This window comes from Eubalaena glacialis, chromosome 10 (genome assembly GCF_028564815.1).
Source record: "Eubalaena glacialis isolate mEubGla1 chromosome 10, mEubGla1.1.hap2.+ XY, whole genome shotgun sequence".
In the NCBI taxonomy this organism is placed as follows: Eukaryota; Metazoa; Chordata; class Mammalia; order Artiodactyla; family Balaenidae; genus Eubalaena; species Eubalaena glacialis.
Window position 1 is genome coordinate 117,078,216 of NC_083725.1, and position 20,166 is coordinate 117,098,381.

The window sequence follows — 20,166 nt, forward strand, 5'->3', positions numbered from 1 at the left end:
TAAAAGGCAAGAATAACCTCCCCCAGTGCTCCTGAGGGAGCAGAGCTGAGGGCAAGGAGAAGAAACAAAGTGGGGTCCAGAACTGCAGGCCAGGAGCAGGAGGGCAAGGGGCCCACAGACAAACATGGCCTCCTCACTGGGTACAGTACCAGAGGGGCAAGTCCAGATGGGCCCTAAAGGAACGCAGTGGTGCCCAGGGCCCTTCAAAGCACACTGGGTGCTGCAGGGAACTAGAGGTCAGGGAGCCCCTCCAGGACTTCCCTTCCAGTTCACGCAGCGGAGGACTGAGGCCCAGGACTAGGGGAAGACCTGCCCGCCGATGAAGCCCCTCCTTTGGCACAGTCCCCTGGTCGTTTTTCAAAGGGCCACATACGCATGCGTCTACCCTCAGAAAACGTTTCCAGCGCTTCCCGTTAGTGACCCTCATTATTTGGCAGCGCTCACCCCTCCTCTCACAGACTCACTTCCCTCCCAACGGGGGCAAAGCCCCATGCACCGCTGAGTCTTTACTCTCGCCTTCCCCTGCCAGCCACACCCTTCTACCCCTTTCTGTCCGGAGAATCTTCTCTTCTTCGGGATCAACGCAGGATCCTCGAAGCCAGAGCGAACAGCCACTTCCCACCCCGGGATCCTGCCGCAACGTGCTTTAATTTCTTTTTAGAGCCGGTGGTTGCTGCTTCTGTGCGTGTCCCCGGCTCGGATTGGGTGCGACGGTCTGCCTTCGACCCCGTACCCCCGACAGACGCCCAGAAAATCCGTTCTAAATTAGTGACCCAGGCGGGCTCGCCCGCACATCTCCGGATTCGCTCCCCCACACCCTTTGAGCGCCTTCCGTTCGGGCGCGCAGCCGCGGTGGGCCCCGCTGACAGGCCCGGCTCACCCGGGGCGCTGAAGGGCCGAGGGAGGCCCTGGACCCCGCGAAGAGACAAGCCAGAAAGGGCCCCGGCGCTCCCGAATCACGTGACCGTCCCCCGCCCGGGGCACGGACTCTGTCACGTGACGGCGTAGCCGGCGAGCGTTTTTCTCACGTGACGGAGGTGCAGGCGTGTGGCCCAATGAGGAGGCGGGGGCGGGGCTTCCGGGGGCGGTGCGCGGGAAGAGAACCCAGGGCATCCGCTGCGGCAGGGGAGACCCGGAGGGGAGCAGCGATCTGGGGTCCAGTCCGGGGCCCGCCGCCTGTCACAGCCCGGCCGCGGGGGAGCAGCATGAAGTGTCTGGTCACGGGCAGCAACGTGAAGGGTGAGTTGGGGCCAGCCGGCGGCTGGGGGCACGTGGGACGGCCCAAGGCGCCAGCAAACCAGTGTTTCTCCTCTCCTCCCCGCAGTGCTCGGCAAGGCCGTCCACTCTCTGTCCCGTATCGGGGACGAACTCTACCTGGAGCCCCTGGAAGACGGGGTGAGGAGCCACGGTATTGGGGGTGTGTGAGATTCCCACAGGGAGCCCTAACCTGGGCTCGAGTCTCGCCCCCATCAGATAGGATGCCGGTGGGCAGATTTGTCTGCTGAGTTACAGTTTCCTCCTCTGTTGCTGGGACGTCACCTTGAGCCCTGTCATCTTCCCAGACCAGTGTGTGAATTGAGAGCATTTGCCCTCCCTGAAGTGCCCGGGGGCGGGTGGGGTCGGCGCTGAAGGCTGTGTAGGGCCCTTGCTGCGGGAGCGGTGCTGAGGGGCCCTCCGGGAAGGCTTCATGGAGAAGATACCCGCTGACTGGAAGGAGAGGGAGGGATTCAGCAGACGATGGTGGAAGTGGAGGACATTAGGGCAAGTGTGTGAGCAAAAGCCGGCCAGAGGGCTGGACCTGACATTGCTGGTGACTGCATCCCTCTCCCTGCTTTTCCTGGCCCAGCTCTCCCTCCGGACCGTGAACTCCTCCCGCTCGGCCTATGCCTGCTTCCTCTTTGCCCCGCTCTTCTTCCAGCAGTACCAGGTGGCCACCCCTGGTCAGGACCCGCTGCGCTGTAAGATCCTGATGAAGGTGAGGCCCCTCCCTCAGCAGTGGCAGTGCATTCCCCCAGGAACCAATACCACAGTGCGTTTGCTCTGAGGCACACAGTAGGTGCCAGCTGGGGAGAGAAATGTATGCAGGAGCAATCCAGTGCAAAATGCAGCGCAGGGGCATAGTACGGACATCCACAGGGGGTAATGGGAGATATGGAGAGGCTAATTGATTCTGCCAGGTACCTGCAGAGAGTGGTGACATTCAGGTTGGTCCTTGAAAAGTAAGCAGGTCTTTCAAGGCATTCCAGACAAGGGGAACAGCATGAACGAAGGCCTGGAAGGGTGTAAATGTCTGTGTGTGGGGGAGGTCCTTTCCTGGTGTGACAGTGCTGAGCCCGTGATGGGCCGGAGCCTAAGGGGACGTGAGAGCTGGCTGGTGGAGGCGCAGGCCTGGGCTGATGTGTTTCCATCGCCTAGTCGTTCCTCTCAGTCTTCCGCTCGCTGGCGATGCTGGAGAAGACCGTGGAGAAATGCTGCATCTCCCTGAATGGCAGGAGCAGCCGCCTGGTAGTTCAGCTGTACTGCAAATACGGTGAGTGAGCAGCTGGCTGGCCAGGTCGTCCTTGCGGCGTGGGGTGGAGGTTGGCGAGGCCCACTGAGACCCTGTCTGCCCATCCAGGGGTGAGGAAGACTCACAACCTGTCCTTCCAGGACTGCGAGTCCCTGCAGGCTGTCTTCGACCCAGCCGTGTGCCCCCATGTGCTCCGTGCCCCAGCAAGGTGAGCACGCCCCCTGGTTGCAAGCTGAGGCCTAGGTTTCTCTCTTCCTTCTTTGGGCCTCAAGGGTCAGTTGAAGAAGGCACCTCCTCCATTTGCCCTACAGGGTTTCTGTAGACCTCAAGGAGTTCATCCAGCCTGGTTTGCTTTCAGGTCCTTGCCTGGCTCTTTAAGGGCAGAGGCTGGAGTGAGGAGGGGCTGGGTGCTCCCTTGTTCCATGTTCCTCACTGTCTTCTGGAGTCTGTATTCTCTACCTCAAAGGTCTGACTTGGTTTTCTGACCACTCAGACCCGTTCTGACTCCTCTGTCAGAGAACAGGTGTCTGGCCTGCCCTCGAGTCTTCTCTGGCCTGAACACCTTTGAAGGTCCCTTAATTTTTGTGGCTCAGGGACTCATGACCCTTCTCTGGCCTCGTCATCCTTCTGGGATGATCCCCATTCAAGGGCAGCCTCTCTTCCTACCTGGCTGGGCTCTAGCCTTGAGGGGTCCCAGCAGGAGGCCAAGGAAGGAGGCTAGGCGGGGAAGTCATGGTCCAGGAGGGCTGCCTGAATAAGCAGCTGTAGAGATGGAGCTGTTTTGGGGAATCAGAGGGGCTGTGCAGGGCCCAGGAGACTCCAGCAGATGCAAAGGTCCCTGGTGAAGACCAGAGCAGAGAGGAGTGGCTCCCCTCCCACTCGCCCACACGCTGGGTGCCACTTGCATCCAAGTAACCCAAGGTCTTGTGTTTCTTTTCTTTTGGTAGCCGCAGGACATGGTAACCTCAAGGTCCCTTTGGGTCCTGACTTTCTGTTTTTCTGAGTTCTATTGAAACAGCACTGCCCAGGATCCCTTTGGGTAGAGAAAGAGGGAATCAATCTGTGGTCTGTATTTTGAGGATTTTTCTTTCTTTTTCTTTTTTGAAAAGAGCAGTTGTGTTGAGATCTATCCTGATGGGGCTTTTTCCGTAAACCTACATCGTTGGAAAAACAGTCAGACTTCTTTTATCTTAGGTATTGGCCTATCCCAGCGATCTGCACTGTTCTAGGGTGTGATGGCTTAGGAGTGAATATGATTTGAACCTAGTACATTTTTAGAGGGTGTCAAATTCAGGACCAGGCAGATCCACCTCCTGACCCTAAACATGGTCCTAAAGTAAATTGCTTGAGGAAATTGGATCCCAGAGATTACAGGTGGGGAATTCTGAACTGTGTCCATATTCCATTGGAGATCAAAGAAGCCCAACTAAGAGAATTGGGGGCTGACTCACATGACAGCTTATTTCTGAAAGGGCTATTTTATCTTGAAGATTATAAGTTTGGAGGAACTAAGGTGACTGGCAGTGGAAAGAATCAGAACGTGTGAAATTCCTTAAAAATTTATTGACTTAAATAGTTTTGTCTCTGTTACACATAATACAAAAAAATTAAAAAAAGAGCAATTGTTTCTCTTTTTAAAATTTATTTTATTTATTTATTTATTTTTGGCTGCGTTGGGTCTTCGCTGCTGCGCGCGGGCTTTCTCTAGTTGCAGTGAGTGGAAGCTACTCTTCGTTGCAGTGTGTGGGCTTCTCATTGCGGTGGCTTCTCTTGTTGCGGAGCATGGGCTGTAGGCGCACGGGCTTCAGTAGTTGTGGCTCGCGGGCTCTAGAGCGCAGGCTCAGTAGTTGTGGCACACGGGCTTAGTTGCTCCGCGGCACGTGGTATCTTCCCAGACCAGGGCTCGAACCCGTGTCCCCCGCGTTGGCAGGCGGATTCTTAACCACTGCGCCACCAGGGAAGCCCCCGTTTCTCTTTTTCTTACGGACAATTTTAAATTCATTTATAAAAGCAGACGCCAGTTCCTGTCCCAAGTGTTTTGAGGCAAATTCCAGATGTTATTTCACCTGTAACTGTTTATTGGCGTGTGTCTTTACTAGACAAGGATCTGAGGGCTCTCTCTGAAGGCCGCATTTATGCAGACAGTGTGGGGATGGTCTCCCACCCCTGGGTGGCCAGGTGCCGCCTGCCCGGTTTGGTTCAGCGCAAACAGCCCGTGCTTCCTGCTGTCTTCTGTGGGCTCTGCTCTTGTCTGCCCCGTCTCTTGCAAGTGGACTTCTCCTCCCACGACAGCCTGGGAGCCTTGGACGGGGCAGGGACCATGTCCCGCTCCTGTCCTCCCTGGGGGCATGCTAGGCCTGGCCTGGTTCCGTTTGGACATTGGTGTGTGTCACCGTCCCGCCTCAGGTCCTGAGAGCGAAGCCACTGGGTGGGGCTGAGTCTTGGGGTGATGCTGTGCCCTCCTCACAGGGTCCTGGGGGAGGCTGTTCTGCCCTTCCCCCCTGCGCTGGCCGAAGTGACGCTGGGGATTGGCCGTGGCCACAGGGTCATCCTGCGTAGCTACCAGGAGGAGGCAGGTGAGGGAACCAGACATGGCCTGGGGCAGGGGGCAGAGATGGGCTGGGATGGGGCAGGGCCCAGGTTTCCTCCTGTTGCTGTCCCCACAGACAGCACCGTCAAAGCCATGGTGACCGAGATGAGCATCGGGGGGGAGGATTTCCAGCAGCTGCAGGCCCAAGAAGGGGTGGCCATCACTTTCTGCCTCAAGGAATTCCGGGTGAGGTTGCCCCCGACGCGCTCACCGCCCTGTCCACCCGCTCCTCCCTGCCCGCCCGGGGCCTCACTGCTCTGCCTCTCCCTTCCCAGGGGCTCCTGAGCTTCGCTGACTCAGCGAACTTGTCTCTCAGCATTTACTTCGATGGCCCGGGCAGGTAATTCCCAGCCTCAGGACAGGGAGGGGAGGGCTCTGGGATGCCAGGAGCCAAAGGGCCTTGACCTTGCCTGGACCCGTCACCTGCCCAGGCCAGCCATCTTTGCCATCAAGGACTCTCTGCTAGACGGCCACTTTGTCCTGGCCACGCTCTCAGAGCCGGACCCTCACCCCCAGGACCTACGTGCCCCGGAGCTCCAGCGGCCAGCGCCTCAGCTTCAGGCTGACAGGTAAGAGCGCTGCCCACCCACTCCTCCCCCTCCCCACCTCTGTGCACCCTGGGGAGCCTGCTGCTTCCAGCATCTGCGCCTCCCCCTCCCCCCACTTCCTGTTGGGCCCCAGCCCCTGCAGTGCTCACAGCTTCCAGCCCTGCAGGCTCAACCTTACCGGGCAGCTGTACTCGGAGACTCCCCCCACCCAGGGAAGTGTCCCCAGGGTCGGGCTGGCTTCCTTCTCTGGCTGAGGCCTCCCCTCCAAGCCTCCTCCCAGGCCAGAGGAGGGAAAGGGCTGCCGGGAAGCCGGGGGCTGCCTGGGACTGGGGAAGCCGGCGGCTGAAAGGGCAGGTGGGTTGGGGAGGTTGGGCCCAGTGTAGTTTAAGCAGAGGAAGTTTGGCCTGGCCCTCCGCCCAGCATGTCCCTGGGCCCCAGTGCTCTCCAGTTCCTGTCCCCTGGGAAGGTGCGGGCTTGGGCCCCAGGTGGCCCAGCTTACAGGACTTGCTGCTCCCCTCCCCCAGCTGAGCTAAGCCGGCCCCCAAGATGCCTCCCTCAGGCCTCTACCTCAACTCTGATGAAAGGATTCCAGGTCCACCCCCTCCAGGAAGCAGCCACTTAACCCCAGGCATCCTCTCCCCTCCCACCAAATCAGGAAGTAATAAAACCAAAAGGTCACCAACGGTCACAGGGCTTTTGCAGCCCCCCGCTGAGCCCTCCAAGGTGGGGCCCTGCCTCTGTTCCCCCTCTTCTCTCCCTGTCCTTGCTAACACCGTCTCTGCTTACAGCACACCCCACCTGGACGACTTTGCCCTTGACGACATTGACTCGTACATGATCGCCATGGAAACCACCGTGGGCAGTGAGGGCTCACGGACACTGCCCTCCACCTCCCTTTCACCTGGCCTCCAGCCCCCCTGTAGCCCTGGCTCCCACTCAGAGGAGGAAGATGACACCGAGCCCAGCACCGTGCCTGGGACTCCCCCACCCAAGAAGGTAGGGGCTGGCTGGAGACGGAGGCAGGGATGGGAGGCGGAGGGAGCAGCCTCCAGAGCTCACTCGGCTTCCTCTGTTTTCTCGCCAGTTCCGCTCGCTGTTCTTTGGCTCCATCCTGGCCCCTGCACACTCTCCCCAGGGCCCCAGCCCCGTGCTGGCTGAAGACAGTGAGGGGGAAGGCTGAGCCGAGAAGTCCTTGGAGGACTGGACCAGAGGAAGCCCCAGCCTCCCCATCTCCCAGCGCCAACCAGGGGCGGGGCCAGCTCTCCTCCAGGGTGGGTGGTAGAGGTGGGCTGCGCTGGAGCTCAGCTGGCCGGTCCTGCCGCCTCCCCCAGGCCCTGCTCGGCTATCTGTGACTGGTCTGGGTCCTGTCGTCTCCCTTCAGCCCCCAGTCCATCATGTCTGTTCCCAGTGTTGGTGCTGAGCTGCCACCTGCTGGGAGGTCCCTCACCTCTTAATCCAACCATGTGGCCAGGGTCGGGGGCCTGCCCTCTCTAAGCCCACCTCCCTAAGGAAAAACCACGGTGGGGCTGCTGGCCCTTGCTGATCCACCTTCTCTGCCAATCAGGACCTGTCCCTCCCTCAAATCCTGGGTACACCTCGGGGATCCCCTGTGGCCGGTACACACTGTTTTGCTTGCTTTTCCAAAGCTCTCTGGCCCTGGCTTGGAAATTCCAAGGGTCCCTGTGACCTGAGCATGTGGCTGGTGTTTCCCTGGCTGGGGCCCCATGCCCAGCAAGCCTCCCAAGTGGCCCTAGGCAGAAGGGTCGCCAGGCGCGGCATTTGGGACGAGGGAGACAGACGCCATGGCGAGAATCCAGCTTTGACCTTTATTCGAGAGACCAGATGGGTCGCCCCAGGATCCGGCTGCCAGCCCTGAGGCCAAGCAAGGCTGGAGACCCACAATCTGGCCCTGCTCTGCCCTGAGCTGCAGCCTCAGCCCCAGGATCCTGCCTGCAGCCACTGCAGGTGCAGGTGGAAGGAGCCCTGGGGGTTTGGACGCTGCTATTGATTCATAAAAAAAAGAAAAATACACCAAGGCTCCGTGTTCCCTGTGACAGGCGGCCCTAGGGGGCCAGCACGAACCCTCACAGCACGTGATTTCTGTACAATCCACCATCTGGGGCAGAGGGCGGGCACACAGAGGCTATTTCTTGGCTTTGGCGGAGTTGCGGGGTGGGGTGATGGGCCGGCCTCCAGGGTTCAGGCCGCTGAACTGCCCATATTTCCCCTTGTTCTTGTCGGCGGGCTTGAGGATCTAAAAGAGGCAAGCTGGTCAGGCTCATGGGGCTGAGCCATGGGCCCCCCACCCCTTCCGTCCCCATCTCTAGCCCCACCTGGAAGGAGCACATGAGCGTCTCGTCCACGCTCATCATAGCGCCTGCGTTGTCAAACTCGCCACAGTAGTTAGGAGCTGAGAAGAGTGTCACCAGCTGCCGCTTGGCAAAGAACTCATAGCCATCTTCTACCACCTGGACGAGGGTGGGGGCAGTTAGTCCAGCAGGTGCTGCTGCCCGGCCCCCGCTGCCACCCCGACCAGGGCTGCCAGCCCACCTGGTGTGCCCGGCAGATGAGATCCAGGTCGTGCTTGTGCAGGAACTTGGCCACGACCTCAGCTCCAAAGGTAAAGGAGACGCCACGGTCATTCTCACCCCAGCCCTGCACGTCCTTGTCAGGGTCAGACCACAGCAGGTCACACAGCAGGCCCTGGTCTGGCACGTCTGTGGGCCGCATGATACGCCGGATCTGCTCCATGGACTGTAGGTCCGGGGACAGGCCTGGGGGGCACCGGGGGCAGGTCACTTCCTCAAGCCTCAAAACAAGGGCCCTCCCTCCTCCAGAAAGCCTTTGCCAATCAGCCTCTGTTCCCCCAACCCTCCGCCCTCTCCTGGATTCCTGGGAGCCTAGACAGGCAGAGCTCATCGCCTTCTGCCTCTTCAAGTCCCTGTCCCTTCAAGGAGCACAGCCCTCCCTGGAGAAAGACAAGCAAACTCCACGCAAGAAGCCGAGGCCACGACGTGACAGTGAGTGCAGCCTGACGCTGGGGTGCAGGGGGACTTTGTGGAAGAAGTGATACCCAAACCGGGACTCCAGGGAGAGCTGTTCCAGGTGGCGGAGTACGTGTCCTCCAGCTAACACTTCTGTCCCAAATCCCCCAGGGATGTGGCCAGGCTCGTCCTGCCCAAGCATTCCCTCGCCATGCGGCCCAGAGCCGCCCTCACCCCCGTGACAGCAGAAGATCTTTTCATCCACAATGGCAGCAATAGGCAGGCAGTTGAAGCAATCGGTGAAGGTTTTCCATAGTTTGATGTTGTAGCGTCTCTTGCCTGCCCAGAGGAAGGAGAGGGCTCACGAGAAGGCCTGTCTGCCCCACCCACAGTGTGGGTCTCTGGGCCTTCCAGGGCACATTGTGTGTTGTTCAGACACAGCTGGGAGAAGAGAATGGAAGGCAAGAAGGGAAACCCCCCCCCCGCCAACCCCCACCCCACTGCCTCCCAGGAGGAATTCTAAAGCAGCCGAGTCCACAGGAACCCCAGAGTTCCAGTTCTGGAACAACCTCAGGGTTGGCACCCACGCCCCTGCACATGAGCAGAGCCAGGCCAAGACCGGGTTTGGTCTCTCTCAGCTTCTGGCCAACAGAGCCCAGTCCAGACAGGCATCCTAAGTGCTTAAGTAACGGATGCACTGGAGGGGAGTGCCGGCAGGCAAGGCCCTGCATTAGAATGCTGGCAGCTCTTCAGTCAGCAGCCGTTCCCACATCCCCCCTGAGCACCAGGACCCATGCCAGGAGGGCAGGGAGGAGAGACGTGAATTGGCCCGGCCCCGCCTTCACGGAGCTCAGTCTAGCAGGTGTTCGTCAGACACTGCTACCCCAGCCACCAGGTCAACACGAGGGTCGCACTGAATGGCCGGGAGAGCCCTTCAGGACCCGGTCAGGCCACTCACACTCATCGTAGAAGCCGTAGATGCGGTTGATGCTGGCACACTCGTGGTTCCCACGGAGCAGGAAGAAGTTCTCGGGGTACTTGATCTTATAGGCCAGCAGCAAGCAGATGGTCTCCAAAGACTGCTTGCCCCTGTCTACGTAGTCCCCCAGAAACAGGTAGTTGCTCTCTGGAGGGAAGCCGCCGTACTCGAACAGCCGCAGAAGGTCGTAGTACTGGCCATGGATGTCGCCTGTGACCCAGAGAACCAGGTCAGCACTAGGTGCAGTCTAAACTTGAACCCAGGGCCAGGGTTGGGCTCAAGGGAGGAGAGATCCAGGGACTTTGGCTGGGGGTGGGGGGTGGGGGGTGGGGTACCCACTTTCAGGAAGCAAAGGGGCCTGGGCAGGGGGCTCACCGCAGATCTTGAGGGGTGCCTCCAGCTCCAGAAGAATGGGCTGGCTCAGGAAAATCTCCCGGGATTTGAGGCACAGACCACGGATCTCATTCTCTGTCAGCTGTACATTCTTTCCAGGCCGCGAGCCCTGCACTGGGAGTGGAATGAGGCATCAAGACCCTCAGGCAAGAAGAGGGTGGGTGACATGGGTGGCCCCATAGGCACTTCTGGGGAGGCGCCTGGGCCTCCTGGGCCCCGCCTCGCCCAGGGGCAGCTGCTGCTGCTGAGCCTCCTGGGACCCCCGCCTCAAGCCTCAAGGGACGAGACCCCCAACTACCCTCAAGACACTCGAGAGGGGACTGCTGTGCGCGGAGGCCTGCCAAAATCTCAGAACACAGGACCCCTTGCTTGGGGGGGCTCGGCTTCTCGGATTTCTCTCTCACCCCAAGAGCCCTGGCCAACCCGTGCGCCCCCGCCCTGCTCTGGCAAGGGGACCAACCCCAGACCTCCCAGGCGCGCCGCGATTGGGAGGGGGGGGGCACCTGCGGCCACGGGACCTCGCGGCCCGTCCCCGCCCAGTCTAAGCTGGCCCTGGGAGGGGCAAGTCCACCCGCGCGCCACTTCCGGGCCGGGCAGGGGACCAGGGCGCGGCCGGCGCCCACCTCCCCTGCCCCGGCCAACCTTCCAGCAGGCGCCCGATGATAGAGTCCAGGTTGAGCTTCTCGCTGTCGGACATGGCGGCGCCGCCGCTCTGGCCCCAGCAGCTCCCGGCCCGCTCCTGCCTCCCGCCCTCCCGCTGCCTCCTTCCGGCCTCGCGCTCCTTCCGCCCGCCCCGGCTCGCCGCCCCGCCTCCTAGGCCGCCCGCCCCGCCCCGCCCCGCCCCGCCCCGCCCCGCCCCGCCCGCTGCCCCAGCGCTCTAGCGCCTCCGCCGGACGCCGGGCGCAGGGGTCGCGGCGGCCCGGGAGGCGGGGCCTCGGTCGGGGGCGGGACTTGGACTGACTCGTGTGTCTGGGGCGGAGCCTGACCGGTGGGCGGGGCTTCATGGGGTGAGGTCAAGCCTAGCTCCGCCTTTGAGGAGTTACCCTCCGCTGTAAGGAAGCGGTGCGGTCGGAAGTACTGTGGAAGTTGTTTTTCTCTTTCAAGGGCTGAGCAGTCCTTCCGACTTCTGTGCTGGTCGGGAAAGTGGTGTGACCTCATTGGTTACTCATTGGGTCTCCCCAAACAGTTCAGATTAAGCCCTTGAAGTGCAGGAAAGGAAACTGAGGCTCAGAGATAGTAAGAGCCTCAAATTCACAGAGGACCTCTACCTGCTGAGTCTGGGGCCCTCGGGCGACTGGCTAGGTAGATCCAGACACCTGTTGCTGAACTCCGAGCTCATTTTGGTCCACACTGCCTGTGGTGCATGCTAAATTATTATTTTTTGTAATGTCTCATCCTTGCCTTTTGAGTAGCATAGTAATGCTACATGGTGTGCATGTTGAAAGTATTACTTTGTGAAGAGCAAACACTAAATACACCATGATACTCCTTGGACCCTGAATCGAGTGTTTTACATGCCAGTGACCTCAAATCTGGAGGCAGCCTGCCCTCTCTACCTCTGGCAGGCCCTGGCCGCATCACACCCAGCACAGGAACCCAAGCCTGCACCCACCCAGCCCACCGGGATGGTGGGAGGAGCCCATGGCCCAGGGCCACTGGGGCAGGCCGGAAGAGCCCGGGACAGGAAGGGGTAACTACCCACCCCCACACGCACTTAGGAGGGGCCCCCCGGCCGGTTGCCGAAGCTGTGGCTGAGGAGGAAGTGAGAGGAGGAGGTGAGGTGCAGCAAGGAGGTAAGCTGGGCTGCAGGGGACAGGGGCCTGGCCTTTCTGCCACTTCTGAGCCCATGCTCCACCCCCACCCCACAAGAGAAGAGGGGACAGAAGGGGCTTGGAGAGATACCCTGAAATCTGCTCCCTCTGACCACGCAGTCAGGTCCTGGGGCTGGGGCCTGGCTGGATAGGAGCCCAGGCCCCAGGCTGGCTAGGAGCTGCCTCTCTCATTGGCTTTCCCCACATCTTGCAGCCTGTGGCATCAGGGGTCTGCAGCACTATGGCCCAGGCCCTGGGGGAGGACCTGGTGCAGCCTGGTGAGCTGCAGGATGACTCCAGCTCTTTGGGGTCTGACTCAGAGCTGAGTGGGCCCGGCCCATATCGCCAGGCTGACCGCTATGGCTTCATTGGAGGCAGCTCAGCAGAGCCAGGGTAAGTAGGGAAGGGATGGGGTGGGGCGATGGGGTGCTGGGAATAAGGGTGGGAGCTGAGGGCTGAATTCTAGAGTGAGGTCCAACCTCGAGGGTCCTGGGAGGGTCTGGGGACTCAGCCAGTATCATCCCTTCTCGGGTTCCAGATGGAAGCCTAAGGTTAGCAGGGCTGCGGGGTGTGGTCCCTGTATGTCTCTTTTACTCCCAGTCTCTGAGGGTTTCCACCCACCTCTGGGGCCAAACATTCTTCCCCTTTTAATCTGGCCCAGGAATCCCAGATCCAGATCACAGAACCCACACTTCTTCCCCCACCAATCCTCTCCATTCCCAATGCACAGACAGGCAGACAAGTCCAGAGACAGATAGGAAGGTCACACAGCAGATCAGAGACAGAATCAGACTCAAACTCACAACTCCTGGCTTCTAGTCCAGGACTCTGTCTACCCAGCTTCCCCGATGACTTGTCTGTGTTCCTATCCTGGGGGACAATCAACAAGCCCCTCCCTCAACACACACCTACACACCCCCTTCAGTCTCTCCTGCTTCCACCCACATCGGAGCCACATCCTTTCCTGTCCCCATGACAACCACTGGCAACTCCTGGGTGACAGGTCACCACCCCGCCCCAGAGACTCCCAGAGATCTCCAGGGCCAGGAGTTAGGCTCACCCAGGTAGCATGAAGGGTGGCGGACGCGGGCTCTGGGTAACAGCTGCCCAGCGCCTGGACGCCTGTGCCATGTGTCCCCAGGCCAGGTCACCCCCCTGCAGACCTTATCCGCCAGCGGGAGATGAAGTGGGTGGAGATGACCTCACACTGGGAGAAAACCATGTCTCGGCGGTACAAGAAGGTGAGGGGGAGAGTGGTCCCACCCAGGCCTCCGTGGCTCAGCCCCCTTTGCCTCGGCCCATGCCCTGGCAAAATTCACCCCTCCCGTGTCCCAGTACCTCCTGCCTTTTCTCCCTGCTACCCAAAGTGGCTCTTGCCTGATGACAGGTTGTGCTTGGGGCCTGCCGACAGGAGCAGGGGAAGCTGGCGTGGCTGGCCTAACGGGGTCCCTTGGCCTCACCCACAGGTAAAGATGCAGTGCCGGAAAGGCATCCCCTCGGCCCTGCGGGCCCGGTGCTGGCCCCTGTTGTGCGGGGCCCATGTGTGTCAGAAGAACAGCCGTGGCACTTATCAGGTGAGGGAACTGGCAGGGGTCCCACGTCCCCTCCCCTGGCCCTTCACCACTCTGGGCCTTCACATCTACCTTTTTGTCCACACACAGGAACTGGCTGAGGCCCCTGGGGACCCACAGTGGATGGAGACCATCGGCAGGGACCTGCACCGCCAGTTCCCTCTGCATGAGATGTTTGTGTCACCCCAGGGTCACGGGTACGAGGCCAGTGATGCCCAGGGACCCCCAGCCCCACAACCCCCAGTTGCTTTGGCCTAGTGCCCCCCCGCCCCGGCTTTATATCTTTGCATCTCAGAGGACCCATCAAGGCCCTCGGGGGGCTGAGGCCTGGGCAAGGGCCGCCAGAGGGTGGGGAAGGGATGCCCGGAGGACCGGCCCCTAATGGGGTCTTCTGGCACAGGCAGCAGGGGCTTCTCCAGGTACTCAAGGCCTACACCCTGTATCGGCCGGAACAGGGCTACTGCCAGGCCCAGGGCCCTGTGGCTGCCGTGCTGCTCATGTATCTGCCCCCAGAGGTGAGTGCTCTCAACCCTGCTACGGGGACCCAAGACCCTGACCCCCTAACCCCAGTGATCCATGACCCCCAACGCTGGTGACCTAGGGACCTAGTAATCCTGTGCCCTGGACCCATGATCCCTCCATCCCCAGGAACTCTGGCCTCAGGGACCTGGGATCCTTGACTCCTACCCAAACCTGTCCTAGTGAGTGACCCAGGGCCTCATGACCACCAACCTCAGCGACCTTCAAACCCAACGACCTTGACTGCAGGAACATGGAACCCTGAGCCCTGACCTTTGCCCCAATGATCTAGGAGTCTGGATGTTATTACCTTGACCTCATGACTTCTGATTCTGAACCCTGTGACCATGATCCCTGACCCCAGTGACCCCAAGAACCCAAGACTTGAACTTTGGGACCCTCCCTAGCCTTGACCAGTGAGCCCCTACCCTGTGACCCTCAAATTCAACCCCCTGAGCCCTGTGACTTCCAACTCCCTACACCCCTTGGTAGGCCTCTATCTGGGCAACGGGAAGCTTTTCGGTAAGACCTGCCCCTCCCCACCAGCCCCAGCACTGAGTCCAGGCTCCTGGCTCCAGAGTCACCCCAGATGGTGTCCAGACCCTCCCCTGCGCCCCTTTCCCCCGCCCTGCGGTCCCCTCCGTGGTGCCCTCTGCGGTGGGCACTCAAGGCCTGTGCCCGCCCCCAGGAGGCCTTCTGGTGCCTGGTACAGATCTGCGAGGTTTACCTCCCTGGCTACTACGGGCCCCATATGGTGAGAGGCTGGGATGGGGCCAGAGGGCACAGGGGGAGGGGCTGGGTGGGGGGGGTGGGGAGGGGCCTGGGGACTGGGTGGGGACCTGGGGACCGGGCGTGGAGGTGCTGATGGACGTGGCCACAGGAGGCTGTACGGCTGGACGCCGAGGTGTTCACGGCCCTGCTGCGGCGGCTGCTCCCGCGTGTGCACAAGCACCTGCAGCAGGTGGGCGTCGGGCCCCTGCTCTACCTGCCCGAGTGGTTCCTGTGCCTCTTCGCCCGCTCCTTGCCCTTCCCCACGGTGCTGCGTGTCTGGGACGCTTTCCTTAGCGAGGGTGAGTGGGTGGCTGGCCAGGTGGGCGGGGGCAGGCGTGGGAACTGGGGCCGGGAGCCTCGGGTGCCTGGTGTGCAGAGGGGATGAGGGTGCCAGCTCTGCTCTGCCCCACCGCCACTGCCAGTCCTGGCCTGGGGTCTGGGTGCTGGGGTGTGCTGAGGGTGACAGCGCCCTGTGGCTCTGGGGAAACGGCCCAGCCCTTGGCCACGGATCACCAATGCAATGAATGATAGCCCTCACCCCCAGCAGTGAGACCACCACAGGGAGGGCACCATCTGCTTGGGGGAGGGCTGGAGTTGGGGGGTGCTTCCGCAAGGTAGATAGGGCAGGAGCTGCAGAGATCACAGCAGTGAGACAGCTCAGGGACTGGGCACAGTGGGGGCATGGCCGATGGAGCCCCACGGGCCCTTGGTGAGCGCTCTCGGAGGCCAGCGCTGCTCCGGAAGCCAGGGCCACTTGAGTGAGTGAGACCTACATTCTGGTGGAAGCGAGGGCCACTTGAGTGAGTGAGACCTACATTCTGGTGGAGGTGGGGATGGGAGGTGACGGTACCAAATTAACAAGATATTTATAGATTGTCATAAGTTCTGTGAAGAAAATAAAACAAAGGATGTGCCAGAGTGTAGGGGGGGCGGCAGGAGGAGAGTGCTGTTTAAAGGTGCTCACGGCTGCTTTATGGCAGAGGCAAACTTGCAGGGCCAGTGTGGAGGCGGAGAGGCCAGGCTACAGACGACTGACTTGGGGCTGCGGACGTGGGAGAGGTGCCAGGCCAAGAGCGGGGTGGTTGGACCAAAAAAATGGTAGAAATCAATCAGTACATCTATTGAGCACCTGCTGTATGCCCCGTTGGCTTCAGGCTGGCTTAGAGCTCTGGCCACGGGTGTCCAAGTTGCCATCTACATGTCCTCCCCTGCAGACTCAGACCTCGAGGGCGGGGCAGGGCAGGGTCCCCCGTTAGGGTGGCTGAGCTACTCTTGCTCTCTGCCTCAGGCTCCCTTTCATAACGGTGACGGTGACGCCGTTAGTAGTCGCTGCTGTCCCTTTACAAGTCACAGTTGTCACCAGACCTCACTGGTCCCCTGACTGCTGTTCTCAGCAGACCCGAGGCTACCAGGAAGGAATTCTGAGGCTCCAGGAACAGGCCCAAGGTCACACCCATGTGCGTGTGTGCGTGTTTATGTGCACGTGTGTCCTATGCTCTTGGCTTAGAGGTGAGGAGTTCTGGCTAGACTCTTTCTAGAACCAGAAGGTCACAGGTCTGAGCTGGAAAGGCCTTCACGTCACCACCCAGCCCTTCCTTGGAGGGACGAGGAACTGAGGCCCAGAATGAGAAAGCTTGGCGTGAGCGTTCAGTAGCCCCTGGCTCCTGGCAGGCTGCTCTGCCCAGAAGTGTCTGTGGCCGCTGAGACATGCTGGCCAGCGCTCTCAGATTGCCACCCTGCTCTCAGTCATTGGCTCCCGGCAGCAGAGCTGCAGGAGGGTGGAAGGAGTCTGGCTGAGGGCAGGTTCAGGTGTAGACTGAGGAAGCCCAGGGCTGGCCCCCCAACTGAGTGAGCCCCCGGCCTGCAGGTGTGAAGGTGCTGTTCCGTGTGGGGCTGACACTGGTACGCCTGGCACTGGGCACCACTGAGCAGCGCCTGGCCTGCCCGGGGCTCCTGGAGACACTCGGCGCCCTTCGAGCCATCCCGCCCACCCAGCTGCAGGAGGAGGTCTTCATGCCCCAGGTGGGTGCCCCTTGCCTGCCCTCTGCAATGGCCCAGCCCCCCTGCACAGTTGCAGAAACTGAGTCCCAGAGGGGGAAGTCAGAGTAAGAACCGGGGCTCAGTTCTTGTCCTCTGAGCAGCAGAGAATGTGGAAACCCCAGGCCCCAAGTGGCTTTCTGTGGCTCCTTTAGTCTCTTTGTCTGTCAGCCCCTCAGCCCTCAGCCACTTCCTGCGGCTGTGTCCTGCCCGCCCCGCAGGGATCTCATCGCTTCCTGCCCTCCCCCAGGCCAGGCAGATTCAGTATCAACTGCTCCCCATAGGTGCACAGCGTGGCCCTGTCCGAACAGGACTTGCAGCGGGAGATCAAGACCCAGCTGGCCCAGCTGCCCGCGTCGGCATCTGGGCCACCCCCGAGGCCGCAGGCCCGCCTGCCTGGGGCCCAAGCCATCTTTGAGGCCCAGCAGCTGGCAGGAACCCGGGGAGCCACCAGGCCCGAGGTGCCCCGCATCGTGGTGCAGCCCCCGGAGGAGCCCAGGCCGCCACGGCGCAAGCCCCAGACCCGAGGCAAGACTTTCCATGGGCTGCTGACTCGGTCCAGGGCCCCCCCTATCGAGAGCCCCGCCAGGTCCCATCGAGGCTCCACCTCCTCCCTGGACACCCGATTCTGAAGGTCCCACTTCTGAGGGTACCAGAGACTCAGGGTCCCCCAACCCCAACTGCCTGAATGGTGGATGCCAGCCTCAAAGTAGGCACCGCACTTTACAGCCGGGATGGATGCCTCAGCTTTCCCGTGGACTGTGTCAGGCTCGAGGATGAAGGAAGGTCAGAGAGTGAGGTTTTGGGGACCCAGGCCCATCATCCGCCCATGGAGCTGTCCTGGTGCCTGGGCCCCTGCAAGCATCAAGCTGGCGCTGAAGGAGGGTGAGGTTAGGGGCACGGGCTGGGCTTAGGGGACCCCAAGGCTCCTGGGGAGGCCTGGAATAAAGTCTGAGCAGAAGCCCGTATGCAGTCAGATGGAATGCCTTCCAGCCTCAACCCTGGACCAGCTGCTCCTTCCCCTCCGGCCCTCACTCCCCTCACAGCCCCGCCCCTCCTAGTCCAGCCCTGGCTCCTCAGGGCACACTGAGGCTGCCCATTGGCTGCTGGAAGGTGTTTACCAGCAACAGGAGCCAATGGTAAGCTGCAGTGCCCAGCCTCTTGGGGTCATGTAAGGCCTCTGTACCTGGGGGAAGAGGGCTCCCCAAGTGGATGCTGGGCCCAGAAGTGGGACTCTATCCCCTCTTTTGCTCCCTCTCCCTGCTGGTTCAGGATCCCCCCCAGGGGTGTGGGCATTCTAAGCCAAGTCCGCCCCCGACCCATGGTTCTGGTCCCGTCCTCAGAGAGAGCCAGCTGAGAACAAAGGCCTAGTGTGCCCGGACAAAGGAGAAAGGGCCCGCCAGCCCTTGCCCCCTGCCTAAGCCCCAGCCGCACCCCCTGGGGACTGCCACCGTGGAAACCCCTCCCACACTTGCTAATTGCCCCCGTGGGTGTCTGAGGTGCCTGGGACAGGAGCCATCGCCAGGACAACGGGGCTGGTTCTGACGCAGGCTTATGTTCCCGCAGGGCCCATTCCCGGTGCCCTGCCTCCCTGCTTCCTTGGGTGCCCTCCCCTGAAGGGGGGAGGGGGAGGGGGTACCCGGAGAAAGTGTCTGCAGTCCCGCTTAAATGGTGGAGTGGGTTTTTTTGGCCACGCTGCGCATCTTAGTTCCCTGACCAGGGATCCAACCCGAGCACCCTGCAGTGGAAGCGCGGAGTCTTAACCACTGGACCGCCAGGGAAGTCGCAATGGTGGAGTGTTTGATCCATCCTTCTCAGTGGCTGAGCTGGAGTGTTGGCACCCTCAGATCTAGTGACAGGGCCATGGCTGCAGGAACACGCTCCCTCCACCTATACTCTTGTGGCGCTGACTGTGTGACTGGCCAGGCCCTGGGTCCTGGGCAGACCATCCCACCCCCTGAAGGAGGGACTCACGGAGGTCCAGACCCAGAGCTGAAGTTTACCTGGGGGGAAACTAAGGCTCAGGAGGGGAGGCAACCGGGCCAAAGCTTTGCTGCCCAGGGCAGACCCAAGGTTCACCACTACCCCCGCATCAACAGCCATGAACCTGACACCCACCTCCGTCTGCCATCCTGGGGCTGCTCTCTCTCCTGCTCCCACCCACTCCCCCAGTCTCGCCCCAGCCTGGGTTCTGAGTGTGGGCCAGGGGCTGGGCTCCTGTGAGTTAAAGAGAGCTTCCTGAGCCCTCCCTCCCCGCTCCCCACTCCACTAGGGTACTTGGAGCTTAATAATAACACAGCCCCCTGCAGCTCACAGACCCCTTTCTCAGACCCCCACACCCTCTCTCTGCAGGTGGCACTGAGAGCCTCTTTAGAGAAGGGGGAGATGGCCAGGTTGAGCACCCAGCCCAGGATCACAGTGGGGGGCAGAGCCAGCTAGACCACGCCTTAGGCTTAGGGCGGGTGTCTCATGGACTCTCGGCTGGGAGCAGGTAGGTGGGGGAACCTGCAGGGAGTTTATGGGATTTGCCCTGTACTCCCTGCCCTCCTTGCGCTCAGCTCTTCTGCTGGGAAGGTAGAGGAGGAGGAAAGCAGCAGCCTTGGCACCAGGGCTGCTGAGTCTGGAGGAGAGGCCACGTGGTAGTCGTTCCCCCTGGATATAGACCCTGGGGCAGGTGGTCTCCAGCACGGGCCTCTCGAGCTGGGGCTGAGTCACTGCCTTGTCTACTGAGGGAAGCATTTTCTGGGCAGTCCTTCTGCAGGTCCCGTTATCAACCATCCATCTGGGAAGCCTGAGCCAAGGGGTCAAACCAAAAGAGGACCAGCTCCCTCCTTGTCGGAACGCTTTTTTACACACGCTGTTCCCACAGGGCTGCGCTAGCCCCCTATGGCTCCTGTGCACTAGTTGGGAAAAGATGCCCCTCCCCCAGGTACATGCATCCCTTGCAGGACAGAAGGGAAGTGACCACTCAGCAGGGTACCTTTGTGCAGTGAGCAACCTGCACAACCACACTCAGTGAACCTAGCAGCCCCAGCTCCCTACAAACCTGCCTGGAAAGGGGCTCAGAGAAGGCAAGGCACGCATCTGAGAGCACTCAGCCTGTGGGGACCAAAGCTGGGATGGCACCCAGCGATGTCCATCGGCCTGGGTCAGCCCAGGGGACAGGAGTGGGGGGCAAGCAAAGAAGTGGAAGGGCAAATGGACCCCGTGTGGGGGACCATGGTCTCCATCTCGACTGCCACCCCCCCCCATAAGTCCCCCCATCCCCACACTGTCCGGAGGCCAGGCTTGGACTCCCTGCAAAGTCCCTGCATGGGAAAGGCCTTCTCACTCTCTCTGAACCTCAGTCTCCTCCTACAGATAATAGGGTAATAACAACTCCCACCCTAGTCCCAAGAGCACTCTACCTGTCTCATTTCTATGATGGTGATTGTTTAGTCAAGCTGGGCAGTCA

The 20,166-nt window shown here is 61.0% G+C and overlaps 3 protein-coding genes across 9 annotated transcripts; 2 read left to right on the forward strand and 1 right to left on the reverse strand.

The window, feature by feature from the left end:
• Positions 1 to 1,098: 1,098 nt before the first annotated feature.
• On the forward strand, positions 1,099 to 8,498 carry RAD9A (RAD9 checkpoint clamp component A). 5 transcript variants are annotated; one of them, XM_061202146.1, is made up of 11 exons: positions 1,099 to 1,239; positions 1,325 to 1,395; positions 1,847 to 1,975; positions 2,416 to 2,530; positions 2,618 to 2,717; positions 4,979 to 5,085; positions 5,176 to 5,285; positions 5,375 to 5,439; positions 5,531 to 5,668; positions 6,436 to 6,643; positions 6,732 to 8,495. In XM_061202146.1, exons 1-11 carry the CDS (start codon positions 1,206 to 1,208, stop codon positions 6,825 to 6,827), a joined length of 1,173 nt encoding a protein of 390 aa, XP_061058129.1. In that variant the 5' UTR covers positions 1,099 to 1,205; the 3' UTR covers positions 6,828 to 8,495. The 5 variants fall into 5 exon arrangements, with proteins under 5 accessions (XP_061058129.1, XP_061058132.1, XP_061058130.1 ...); XM_061202149.1 differs by having other exon boundaries at positions 4,979 to 5,285; positions 6,732 to 8,496; XM_061202147.1 differs by lacking the exon at positions 1,099 to 1,239 and having other exon boundaries at positions 1,368 to 1,417; positions 4,979 to 5,285; positions 6,732 to 8,497.
• Positions 7,455 to 10,779, reverse strand: PPP1CA (protein phosphatase 1 catalytic subunit alpha). The gene is made up of 7 exons (XM_061202150.1): positions 10,646 to 10,779; positions 9,986 to 10,117; positions 9,590 to 9,820; positions 8,866 to 8,970; positions 8,198 to 8,421; positions 7,981 to 8,115; positions 7,455 to 7,901 (listed from the first exon to the last, which is right to left on the reverse strand). The coding sequence occupies exons 1-7, from the start codon at positions 10,698 to 10,700 to the stop codon at positions 7,791 to 7,793; spliced, it is 993 nt and encodes a 330-aa protein (XP_061058133.1). The 5' UTR covers positions 10,701 to 10,779; the 3' UTR covers positions 7,455 to 7,790.
• A 119-nt stretch (positions 10,780 to 10,898) lies between these two features.
• On the forward strand, positions 10,899 to 17,626 carry TBC1D10C (TBC1 domain family member 10C). Of its 3 annotated transcripts, XM_061202143.1 has the most exons (10): positions 10,899 to 11,778; positions 12,029 to 12,207; positions 12,956 to 13,055; positions 13,281 to 13,388; positions 13,476 to 13,582; positions 13,790 to 13,900; positions 14,451 to 14,658; positions 14,785 to 14,974; positions 16,543 to 16,697; positions 16,997 to 17,626. In XM_061202143.1, exons 2-10 carry the CDS (start codon positions 12,056 to 12,058, stop codon positions 17,342 to 17,344), a joined length of 1,479 nt encoding a protein of 492 aa, XP_061058126.1. In that variant the 5' UTR covers positions 10,899 to 11,778; positions 12,029 to 12,055; the 3' UTR covers positions 17,345 to 17,626. The 3 variants fall into 3 exon arrangements, with proteins under 3 accessions (XP_061058126.1, XP_061058127.1, XP_061058125.1); XM_061202144.1 differs by having other exon boundaries at positions 10,899 to 12,207; positions 13,786 to 13,900; positions 14,575 to 14,658; XM_061202142.1 differs by having other exon boundaries at positions 10,899 to 12,207.
• Positions 17,627 to 20,166: the final 2,540 nt, after the last annotated feature.